Genomic DNA, 12412 nt, shown 5'->3' with positions numbered 1-12412 from the left:
AGCCTGCCTGGGCCAAGGCTGTCAGGGTTTCTCACCAGCACCCAGAAGCCACCCCAGCACACCTCCCCCGGCTGCCACGAGCAGCCTGCGAAGGGCAGGCCCTTCTCCCCGCAGCTTCCAAGCGGCCTTCCCGCGAGGACTGTCCACCCGGCCGGCGCCGAGAGGAGCAGCTGGGCTCCGACCGCCACCCCGCCCTCACCCAGCCCCTGTTGGGCTTAAACCCGGAGGGAGGGGGAGGCAGCGGGCGGGAAGAGGGCAGAGCCGCTGCAGGACCCGCGAGCGACAGCCGGCACCGGTCACCGCCTCTGGGTTCTGCACCCTGCGCTGAAGGATTTGCCCGCCCAGCATCACTCCGCACCTGGGTTTTGCCTGCGCTGCCAACGCTTCCTATTGAATAGCCTTATGCAAAGCTGCTTAAAATGGTTGCCTGTCTGACCATCAACAAATATTCATGTTCTTTGCCCGTATTTCTCGTCGATGGGGACTCACGGGCCTCCGCGTTCCCACAGGCAGGCCTTTCCCTGCCGCCTCCCCGGGCAGCTGGCGGCGCCTGAAGGGACGGGCCTCCTGCTGCGGCGGCCCTGGCCAAGCCTGCCGCTTATCTCTGCGAGCAGCCCATCTGCCCGGGGCCGGGCCTGCGGCGCAGGCCGGGGACACCGCCACCCGCGCCCCCGCCCGGCCGCGGCGGCCGCAGGCGACGTCGCAGTCTCTCCCGCCCGGGGGTGGGGAAGGGGGCGGAACGGCCGCTGCCCGCCGATCACAGCCCGCTGCCCAATAGGGACGGGCGCCGGAAGCGCGCCGTGCGCCGTGGCGTCACGGCGTGACGTCGCCGGTGCCCATGGCAGAGGGCAGAGGACGGGGCGGAGGGGGGCGATGGCCTCGTCGGTGGTGAGGGCCACGGTGCGCGCCGTCAGCAAGCGGAAGATCCAGGCTACGCGCGCCGCCCTCACCCTGGTCAGTGCCGCGCCGCCGCGGGCGGGGAGCGCTCGGCGCGCCGCCCGCAGGCCCCAGTGGCCCTGCCTCCTCCTCACGGGTGCGAGCGCTGCGCCACGGGCCGGGCCGGGCTGCCGGGCCTCCCCGGGCCCTGCCGCCCGCCCCGCGGCAGGTGGTGCGCAGCCGCCCCTGGGCCGCCGGTGACAGCGGGGCGGGACGAGGACGGGCCGCCCAGCCTGTCTGCGCGGACGGCCCGACCTGGCAGCGGGCAGCGGGCGAGGCGCCGCTGCGTCGGGTCGTGCCGGGGGCGGCGGGGGTGGGACTCGCCCGGGGCAGTGTCGCGGCCGAGGGCCAGCGCCGTTAGCCCTCGGAGATTGCCAGCTTTGCGCTGCGGCTGGGCTTTGCTCGGTGGGAAAGGGCTACTGGGAGGCTTAAGGGATCTCTTCCTCTTCGTGAGTTTAGCGGGGGGGAGCTGCTGCTCCTCGCTAGTCCCGCCGGGGAGAAGGCCCCGCGCCCCTCTGCTCCGTGTGCAGGCAGCCCTTGCAGAAAGCAGGACTGCGGAGGGCAGGCAGCGGGAGAAGGGGGAACATCAGTGCGGTCGCTTCCTGCGGCGGGGTCTTTTTGCGGAGTCAGCCGAAGAAGTGCATGTACTTTAAAAAAAATGGAAATGCACTGTCTACAGAAGCTGACGAGTAGGTTGTTTCCAAGGAGGTTTTGTATCCTTTTGATAATTGAGGTTAATTGCGTAATCCATTTGCTACTAGCAGCAGTATTGGGGCGGCTGTACTGTTGAGAGGGATTACTGCAGAGGAAAGTACAGTCGGTTCCCTGCAGGAACAGGGGTAGATTAAGTGCATGTAGTTCAGTCATTTGCCAGAGCAGATAATTCCTGTTCAGTAGTGACTCTGTAGCAAATGAAGATTAATAGCGGTAATTAGAAAAGGTTTTCTACTGTAAGTCTAACTTGTAGTGTGCTTTGTGTGCTTAAGTCTGCTCATGGTAAGAACTTCATGTAAGAACTAATGCTTTTCCTTTTGCCAGTGTCCTAGAAACTTGTAAGCATGTAATGGAAATTTTTATGTTTGTCTTGTGTTCTTGTGTTTGTGCAACAACTAGATCTGCATGAGCAGTGAATTCATCTGCTGTAAAGTCACAGTTCCCCTCTAGGTTAGTGGGAAGAGAGGAGTAGGCCATAAATACTTCTGTGCCTAATTGATTTTTGTCTGTAATATGTATGTGACAAAAGTTTTGCAAGAGCATTACTACTTAATTGGATTGTGGTAGTGATTGGGAGGGGGGGAACCCAAACAGACGAATATTAAGAACTGAAGTTCTTGAGCTATCTGTTTGCTGGCAGTGTGGGTGAGGAAGGGAGTGAAGAGGTTTTGTGTTCTGCATGGATTAGATAACAGCAATCATCTGTTTTACAGCAGAGTGTGTATCTTCATCGCAGACATCAGTTTCAAGTAGAACAGGGGTGAATCAATACTGACAGGTGGACTTGGCAGATAGGAGACAAATATAAACTAAGAAAATTTGAGTGCACAGAGTTGGAATAGAAGTTTTTTATAGTACAACTAAGTGTGTTGCACACTTTAATATGTGCAAGCACTCACTGCAAGTAAACCAAAAAAACCCGTTTCACGTTGATGTATACGTTTTTGTTTTTCAGACTCCATCAGCTGTTCAGAAGATAAAACAGCTTCTTAAAGATAAACCTGAGCATGTAAGTATAAACAGGGCCAACCTGTCGATTGTGCTAGGGTATTAGCACAGTTCATGATCGCGAAGCATTTTTGGCTAACTTAGAAGCTTGAAATAAGCACTGAGGTTTTTATTAGAGATGTTGGCATCTTTTTGTGGAGGGGAATGCATAAGCTTGTTTATATATCAAGCTTTGTTTCTTTATGAAATGAAATGCAGGAAATAACTGACTCTAATGACATTTCATGGTACAGTTACTTTTGAGATGGACAAAGTTGAAAAAATATTAAGCTTCAAAATATTTTTTAGCTATAGTTTAATGAAGTCTTTTAGTATGGCATAGTGGTGACTTCTGGTAGGGAAAGAGATCTTCAACTGTTGATATTAAGATGTTATTAAGTTCTTGTAGGAATTCTCATTTTGAAGTACATAATAATAAAGTTAGATTCATACCCATTGGAAAACATCTAATTCTTAGGAAACTTGCCACACAATGTATTTTTTAAAGTAATCAGCATTTCTCCAAATAACTGGTTGAGCCTGTCATCTTTTCTTCTTGGGGAAGAACACCCAGAGTCTTGCTTTCTAACCATTATAAAAAGAAGCATTAGATTTTCTTCTTTACAGTAAGTATTATTTCAAGAAGAATATTTCTCTTTTAACTTTCATACAAGGCCTATTGTTTCTTTTGCTTCCTGCACATCTGCAACTAACTAGACTCTTTGTTCTCATGTTTTAAACCATCCTAAGGAAGCCCTAAGCCTACAGCTTAGCTAGTCCGCCATCCCCTTGCTATAAATGGTGTTTGCATTTTCCAGCCCATTATTTTTAGCAGTTCCTGTAGATAAAGGTATTTAGTCTGAAAAGATCAAATGCTTTTTGTCTGAGATCCCACTTGATGACAAGTGATATGTTTTGATAACATTTTTTTTGTAATATTGATTACGGAGGTAGACAATATAATTTTCCTCTTCAATTATGAAGCATTGGTGTGTGGAAAGTGGTACAGATACTTTTGAAAGATTATTGTGCACAAGTAGTTTTTTGTTTCTTTAAAACCTTTTCTCAGTTCTTTACTTACACAGATGCTCTTTTTGCCAGACTTGTTGGATACTGTGAATGTTACAAACATGTTGACTAGGTTGGCTTTTAAGGTTGATTAAAACAGTAAGCAAATATACATATTGATTTAAGGAGGGGATTGCTTTTTAAGTGAGCCTGGCAATAGAGGTAATGAAGAAATCAAAGCACATTTTTCAAAACTTTGGTTTGAAGTAAGTTTTCTGATGGTGTCATTATAAGAGTTCTGTGAAAATCTAGTAACTGCCCTTGTCTTGGCCTCACAGCTTCATAATTACGTTACTGTCAATAATCTTAACATAGCGCCTGAATTAGCATCTGAGTAAACTTTAATTTGAAGTCACAAAAATATCTGTCTTTGAAATTTGACTGTCTTTATGAGACCAGGCCCCTACAGGAGTGCCAACAATTTATTACTTCAAAACTTTAATGTACTTCAGGGCTTGATCCACAGTAGCAAACATCTGATGTTTGCTTTTACTTTGGCAGTTGGTTTTGTAAAAGTCAAAAAATTTTACCTCTTAATCCAAGTTAATTCACTTCTGTTTTGTGGAGAATAATAAATGCCAGCATTTTGTTGTTCTGCATACTTTTTATCTTGGTGTTCCAGAATAGGTTTTGAAAAAGTAATTAATGAGGGGTTGCTTTTTTTGGTTTTTTTAGGTAGGCGTGAAAGTAGGTGTTCGTACAAGAGGATGCAATGGACTTTCTTACACATTAGAATATACAAAATCGAAAGGAGACTCTGATGAAGAAGTAGTTCAAGACGGTGAGTTTCTGATGCAGCAGAGCAAACTTCTGTGGTGGGGGGGAAGAATAACTTATTACAGGTTTGCTGAGGTACAAGTTAGAACTTAATTGTAATGAGTTATAGCAATAGGTCCTACTGTTCTGTAATGGGAATTGTTGTCACCTTAGTTTCTGTTTTGAAGTAACCAGTTAGTTAAAATCTGCAGCTTTGCAATCTCTGCATCGGGGACTACTCCACCAGAACAGTCTAGTCCATCATTCATGTCTTTGGAGGTGGCTAATAGCAGGTATTTAGAGGAAAATATAGAATAATATAAATTAATACTTTATCAGCATACCTAAACCAAGGTTTGTCAAAGTAAAGATTTTATTTGCAAGGGATTTTTCCAATTACCTTCTCTAACTAGTCTTATTCTTCATTGATCTGTAATTTGTTTTTAACCGCTTTACGCTTTTGACCTTTGCATTGCTTTGTAACAACAGGTTATATTATATGATTTTAATTTAAGAGTATTTTTAAAATTGTTTTCATATGCTGGTATTTAGGCTTTCTGCCTGATAATTTCATTGAGCATCCCATGATAAGTCTATTGCTAAAGTTCCTGTCATGGTTTAACTCCAGCCGGCGACTAAGCCCCACACAGCCCCTCACTCACTCCCCTCTGGTGGGATGGGGGAGAGAATCAGAAGAGTAGAAGTCAGAAAACTAGTGAGTTGAGATAAGTTTAATAGGTAAAGCACACACAAGCAAAGCAAAACAGGGAATTCATTCACCCTTTCGAATCATCAGGCAGTTGTTCAACCATCTCCAGGAAAGCAGGGCTCCATCACATGTAACAATTACTTGGGAAGACAAACGGCGTCATTCCAAACATCCCTCCCCGTCCTTCTTCTTCCCCCAGCTTTATATACTGAGCATGACGTCGTATGGCATGGAATATCCCTTTAGTCAGTTGGGGTCAGCTGTCCCAGCTGTGCCCCCTCCCAACTTCTTGGGCACCCCCAGCCTCCTTGCTGGTGGGGTGGGGTGAGAAGCAGAAAAGGCCTTGACTCTGTGTAAGCACTGCTCAGCAGTAATGAAAACACCCCTGTATTATCAACACTGTTTTCTGCACAAATCCAAAATGTAGCCTCATACTAGCTAGTATGAAGAAAATTAACTCTATCCTAGTTAAAACCAGCACAGTTCTATACATTTTTCCAATTTTCATAAAAATTTCTGTCAGTGGTCTTTTTGTCAAATATGGATTTTTACAGAAGCATAATAGTGTTTGTTCTGGTTTCTGTTCTTTTTCCGAAAGTTCCTAAAATTCCTTTAATGGGGGTGGTTTTGGGTTTTTTTAGGCATTACTTAAATTAGTTCTATTATGTTCAGGAGTATTACTTTTAATTTGGTGGCAAAGTAAGAGATTTGACTAGAAGTGGGATATCACAGTTATTTTCTTACAGAAGCTATGCTGCTAGGCAGAGCCCATCTTCCAGCTCTCTTCAGAATACCTGTGACTAACTCATAAATTTTATTCTCTTAAACAAAGAATTAGTTGGAACTTCAGCAAATTATTAAATTGAACCAGAGTATGCGAGATAGGGACTGCCACCTAATTCTGTAGATGCCTCTTGATTTCAAATTCAGCTGGCTTCTGGAGTTACCTCTTCTGCTTGACTCAGAGCTGCTCTAGCTTTATAGGGCTGAAGACACTTTTTTCAGAACGCATTTCCTGGTTTGGATCTTAAGGAATATAAAAGCAGTTTCCCTCAGGCAGGTCAGAGACCTTAGTTTCCAAAGCTGGACAGCGTTTCAGGTGTGCCTGTGTGCTTTCTGTTTTGTTTTGGTTGCTTCTAGACAGATCTCTGGTGAAGACTCTGACTTTTATATAGCTCTGTGCTCAGTGAGCTGGTGGCTTTGGATCCCAGCACAAATTTTGTGGCTTTTAGGTAGTAAGTCACTGCTTCAGGGATCAGGTCCATAAACTCTTTCGTTAGGTTTAGCCTTTACTGTCAGTTACTGTCCAAATTAACCCCAAAAATGTGTAGATTCAACTCAGTTGCCCACAGGCTTGAGTTGTGTTAGTAATGTGTTTCATCTCAGTGTCTGCTGTGATGAAACAGCTTTCCAGCAATCTCTCATACGACTTAATGAGTTCTTGTTGCTGTTTACTGATACGGTTTTACATTTTTATTATTTCCTGGTCTGTGGACAGCTAAAGCAGTCTACTCCCACCTTTATGTCAGATTTGCAGTTTTAAAGTTCAGTAACTTTGCAGAGAAGTAGATCCTTTGTATACTTTAGAAAAGGGACCTCTTTTTAATTCTTAAGATGAACTGCTAATTCTTCATCCTTAAAGACTGTGATACACATTTGCCTTATAGCATTCAGTATTGCTTATAGCATTCAGTATTCAGTTAATGTAGACCTAATAGTTTTGGCAGAGAAAAAAATAATCATTTTGAGAGAGGAACGTTTGGTTTTTCAAGGTTTTTGGGCATCTTGTTGGATGCACAGACTGTAAGAATGGTAGGAAATGGGTTACTGACTGTAATGCATGGGAATTAAGTATTGAAGCTGAGATGCGTTCCCAAGTTCTACAGCTTGTTTCCCTGGCTATCATGATTTTAAATCCCCCCCCTAAAAATACAGACTTTCATGTGCACACACAAATAACAGTGCTAGACTGTTGCTAGAGTTTTATAGGTAGAGTAAAAACAGTGATAGAAATGCCCAATGTTAAGCCAGGGAAACCAAGTTACACCAGTAGTCTTCATATTTAGCTTCCATTTTTTATCACTGGTCAAAAGAGAATTTTAAAGTGAATGATGATTTTGCTGTATGTAATTTTTTTTTCTTTGTTGTCTTCAAGGGGTTAGAGTGTTTATTGAGAAGAAGGCACAGCTGACGCTCTTAGGAACTGAAATGGACTATGTAGAAGACAAACTGTCCAGTGAATTTGTCTTCAATAATCCAAACATCAAAGGAACATGTGGCTGTGGAGAAAGCTTTAACATCTGAAATCTCAGGACTACTTTGACTTTGAACACCCCAAAACACTTACTCTTATGGCTTTTGGAAGCAAATGCATTTTCTTCAGGTTTGTAGGCTGCGTAAAGTGTGGGTACCAGTAAGAAAAATAAAGTTAAATAATTTTGAAAATGGAAATTGTGTGTTAAATTCCACCACTGATGTAGTTATGCTGTAATTTGTGATGAGTTGGGATCCAAAAGGTAAGAACAGTAAGTGCTATAGTAACATTTCTGTACTTTCACATGCCAAGGAAATAAAATCTCACTGTTCTTTTCCTTTGTCATTTTCTTTGTCCACTCTACTCACGCTTCCCCATCCGAAAGCCATTTGAAAGAATATATTGCCTATGTGTTCTGCTTTGATTTGGGGGAGAAGCTCCAAAAAACCCCAACCATTTATATGTGTTTGTGTTTAAAGTTTTATATACATAGGCACACAGCCTTCAGCTTCAGAGTTCACTGTGATTATGTAGATTACTTGCTTTGTTTTTGTTGTTTTCTGATGCTGTCATCTTTTATGTGTGGGTTTTCTGGTGGTTTAATTTCCTGTAAATCCGGGGAAGTCCAAAAAGAAGTTCATGTATTAATCTGGTGGTAGGCTACCATAGCTCTGCTTGTAAAAATAGTTCAAAATGGGATAACCCAATTTTAATTCTGTTGCTTTTCTTGTTGAAGGCACAGTCTCTGCTGTACTTAGAAAGTAATTTTCAAGAACACGAAATATATTCAGGCACTGGAATACTAAAGCATTGTACACACAGGCCTCGTTTTCTCACATTTCTGCCATTTATCTATCTTGACTTAAATTGCAAAGTTGGTAAAACTGCCTCCAGATTCTGATGCCCTGTGTTCACAGAATGTGCTGTCTGTGCACCAAAAGCTATGAACACTTTTTTTTGAGAGAGAAATCTTACACTTTTCATTACTTTTTTTTGTAGTATGGTCTGCTACTAATTTTGTTATGGCTTGAGCTCTGTTTTGTAATTCTGTAGGGACTGGGGTTTTTCACCAAAGCTTATGGTAACTTCTATTTAACTCCTGCCTTGAAGTTAACTCGGTAACAGCTAGAGACAAAGCATTTATAATTTAAAAAACCCTAGTATTTCATAGTTCTCTTAAATGACTCTAGACAGTAATTAAAATATTATGTTTATAGGAGGCCGGTTTTTTCTTTGGAATTTAACTTACTTTCTCCTAATCAGAGTTTTGTTTTTGTAAACCAGTGTTTTTCAAGCTTCTAAAGTCTTCAGCACTTCTTCGCTGGTGCTCAGGCAGAAGCGTAAATGTCTCTCCAGGCCTTCCCAAAAGCTGGTATGAGAGAAGTACTGTTCCATCCTTTTATCTCCATGTTTCCCTGATTGTCCAAAGATGATGTGCAGCTAAGCTGCTCACTTGTGCAGAAGAGAAGGTAACATGTCTGCCTGGGCAACTGATTGGAACAGCTGGTGAAAAGGGTGCAAATAAAAAGTAGGGGACAACGGGGACTGGGATCTTGCAGTCAAGGTCAAGAAGGTGTTGAGATGGGAGTGAACTGAGAGTGTTAAGGCTGCATGTTGAAAATCCAGAGGTCACGTTGATCTGGACAGTTGTAGCCACATGCCTGCCAACAACTTCAGAATAGTAATGTGTTGAAGACATAGGATTGCAGCTAAAAATGAAAAAATAAAATAGTTCTTGATCTCTTTCATGTAGTGCACAGGAACAGAAGGTCAGAATTTCCACACCTATAGTTTAATATGAAATACTTGAATTTTGGGTGTATACTATATCACCTTTTGATACAAAAACAGTACTTCTTCCAACAATCAACTGTTGTACACAGTTACTTTATATAGTAATTCAGGAATTACTGGTAATACACTGGCTAGGTGCATTTATAGTGCTGTAAGTCTTTCAGTCTTGCCAAACAAAAAAGTGCAGTTAATGTGATATAGCTGCATTAATATGTCTAAAACTCCAAGCTAAGGGCATTTCTTCAGATTGCATTTCCCTGCTTCTTGCTAGAGGGTAAGACTGAATGTGGTAGCACTGGTGGTTGCTAAGAGTGCTAGTACTTACTCATTTAACTTGTTTTTGGTGTGTTTTGGTGGGGAGGAGGGGTGTTGGTTTCGGGTTTTTTTAGACCTGTGGCATGCATAGCAATCCTTTTCATGTGTTTTGTGCATATGCCTTGAATGAAAGTTTGCACTTTCGTACACCCATTAAATAATCCTCTAAACTGTCACTTTACTAAGACACCTAACGCACAATGTGTTAAATTTCTGTTAAAGTGCTATTTACAGTTACGTAGGAACATCGTTTTGTTGATTGGTCCATTATAATTTTGTGCAATACTGTGTGTAGAGTTCTCAGTTATAATAATAAATATTGCCTGTTGGTAAACATAAAATATTCCTATCTTGAATGATTCTTTTTACAATAATAAACAAGCCCAGGCGGGGGGGAGAATAGGTTTGTATGCTGGGATTACAAAGTAGATACAATATCACTGTTACCTGACTTAATGTTTCTCAGAAATATTAAACATTTCCAAATACTAACAGCATTGGAATAGCATAGAAACATATGGCAAAAAAATTAACTATGTACAGAAAGGTATTTACACATACAGTGGGCTGTTAATGCTTAGACTTCTATTAAACTTCGCAACACACTGTTCTCAGAGTAAAAATTCTAACAGGCAGGATGCTTATTTGGAAGGCTTCTACATGCCAAAAAGTCATTGTGGTATGCTTTCAAGCTGGATAATGATTTTCATCAAACTGCTGACATAAAAGTTTTTTAATTGGCTAGGCAATTTGAGGGTGAGAGTCAATGGGCATTCTTGGCCATTCCATTTCAGTGCTGTATAGTGGCACCGATACGCCATCGTGTACTACGTTTATGACACATTTTGGGTTTTCTCTTGGATATAGTCTTTCCACCTCTAAAGCTAAGTTTCCCTTTCCTGTTACATGAAGATTCTGAATGATAGGGGGTGAAGTAACAAATTTTGGAAAAATGCTAGAGATTGTCGATACAGTTGCATATTCATGATGCTGGAGAGAGAGAACCAAGTCCTTCGTACAATCAGGAGACTGGAAATGCAACAGTTACCCTTCTGTTTGAGTTCTTACAGAACTTGTAAAAAAACGCTTGCACCAGCAAGTCAGTAATCCTGATCCACCCCTTTTTATAGCTCTCCTTGAATGGCTCAGGAAGAACAGGTTGTTTAGGAAAACATTGAACAGTTCAATATGCAAGTCATCCTGACAACTGGTGATGGGACAAAATGAATTTGAACTCCAAAATAAAAAATAAGACACAGGTAATTGGACCGTGAAATTTAATGTCAGGGAAACATACTTTTTTTTTTTTAGTTAAATCCTATCTGCCATAGGTTGCTTCTATTGTTTGGGGTTTTTTTAATTGTGATTATTATTCTCCCCATTTATTCAAATCAGCACCTTCACTAGTGGAAAAATTCTCCAACTGTACCACTACTGTGCTTCCATTGGCCGCATGGCCATTTATTAGACAAATTTTTTATTATGCTAAAATTTTGCAGTCTCTTCTGACAGAATTCCATGGCTGTCTAATGTGGCAGAGTGTGCACCTCTCTTTGTCCCAAAAGACGTCAAAAGAGTACTGGAAAAATCACTTTTTGTCATGACCAGTACAGCTTTTTGTCCATAAAGTGATCTGCCAGACAGTGAGCAGTTCGGCCTGCTTTGTTCTTTCCTGCCACTTTTAACATATATGAGAGATGCTGCTTCAACATGGTGAGCAAAAAATGCAAGTGCTTAGCACAGTTCCACATGCATTTGGGTTTGAGCAGCATTTGAATAACAATTTTTGTATGCAATATCTGGCATTTTTCTTGGAGAGATACAGCAAGGGAAGATTAAGCGCTGAATTTAAGCAAGGTCTTCGCCCTCATCTTTTACGGTGCCTTTCAGTGGGCCGTTCCTCAGCCTGTGTGTGCCTTAGCTGGCAGCAGTGCTCCCCCAGCTCCTCACACGGTGGAACCCAGGGGTCCCAGACCACGTCTGCCTAGGGGCAGGGTCCTAACCCTTGCTTCTCTTCATAGGCTCAACTCGAAACGCTAGTTCATGGGCACAGATACCTACTGCCACTGGGTGGCAGCAAGTTTCCAGTCCACGCGTTTCAAAAGGCGAATCGCCTCCGTCCCCATACCCGTCTTCTAAGTTTCCTATTGCATCGCCTGAATACCGGAGTACTTTAGCTTATTCTGGTGAAAACCATTGTTCAGCTGTGCTGTTTGTCCTTCTTGTATTCTGTCCTGGACTTTTTACCTGTTCCCGAAGGATGGCGGATGACTGCAGAAATGCAAAATGCAGAATCACTTCAGAGCTCCTGATGGAAAGAGGAGCAGAGCATAGCTTTCTGACCAGCTTCGGCTAATGAAGCATAGGTTTTTTTCACAATTCCTCCCCTTGCTAGTAGTGTGCTAATGTACCTCATTAATGTTGTGTCCAGCTCCAAATTATTGCAGATTTGTTTCTGACAGTTAGCTTTAACCTCTAGGGTAATGGAAGTTCCTTGCTGGGATGGTACAGTCCAGCGGGACAAAGAATCTCATGAAACAGCATAGTATCCATTCACAACAGAAATACTCTCATCCCCTACACCTTAATTATCTGGGGTTTTTACTGATTGCCTGATGATTTTATTGCATATGATTTTAATGAAAAATTCCTTCCGTGCCTTACTGAAGCTAAGTCCAGACAGCAGGAATAAGCTCCCCTTACTAGCTAATGAAATGAGACAGCCTCCAAAAATTTGAAATAACCTGAGTAGCAGAATTCCATTCATACAAAGGATTTGCAGCCAGCCACTTCCTCTTTCAACCACGTGCTTTAATTTTTAATTCGTTCACAGTGAGTCATTCACAAAGACCTTTTATTCCTAATCACAGTAGTCCTTC

At 42.6% G+C, this 12412-nt stretch overlaps 1 protein-coding gene across 2 annotated transcripts; it reads left to right on the top strand.

Moving 5' to 3' along the window:
- The first annotated feature begins 795 nt into the window (after positions 1–795).
- Positions 796–9852, top strand: ISCA1 (iron-sulfur cluster assembly 1). Of its 2 annotated transcripts, XR_012042186.1 has the most exons (5): positions 796–954; positions 2606–2659; positions 4381–4486; positions 7326–7553; positions 8709–9852. XR_012042186.1 is itself a non-coding variant. In XM_072859665.1 (4 exons), the coding sequence occupies exons 1-4, from the start codon at positions 874–876 to the stop codon at positions 7472–7474; spliced, it is 390 nt and encodes a 129-aa protein (XP_072715766.1). In that variant the 5' UTR covers positions 796–873; the 3' UTR covers positions 7475–7621. The 2 variants fall into 2 exon arrangements, 1 of the variants encoding a protein (XP_072715766.1); XM_072859665.1 differs by lacking the exon at positions 8709–9852 and having other exon boundaries at positions 7326–7621.
- Positions 9853–12412: the final 2560 nt, after the last annotated feature.

The sequence above is a fragment of the Ciconia boyciana genome, chromosome 4 (assembly GCF_034638445.1).
Source record: "Ciconia boyciana chromosome 4, ASM3463844v1, whole genome shotgun sequence".
Taxonomy (NCBI): domain Eukaryota; kingdom Metazoa; phylum Chordata; class Aves; order Ciconiiformes; family Ciconiidae; genus Ciconia; species Ciconia boyciana.
This window is presented reverse-complemented; position numbering and strand designations above follow the sequence as displayed.

What these genes read in the sequence shown, in the direction of transcription:
- ISCA1 (XM_072859665.1), top strand. Translation starts at nt 874, where the DNA reads ATGGCCTCGTCGGTGGTGAGGGCCACGGTGCGCGCCGTCAGCAAGCGG. An exon ending in CGCGCGCCGCCCTCACCCTG is followed by an intron (nt 955 to 2,605) that starts GTCAGTGCCGCG and finishes TTTGTTTTTCAG; the next exon opens with ACTCCATCAGCTGTTCAGAA. An exon ending in TGAAGAAGTAGTTCAAGACG is followed by an intron (nt 4,487 to 7,325) that starts GTGAGTTTCTGA and finishes GTTGTCTTCAAG; the next exon opens with GGGTTAGAGTGTTTATTGAG.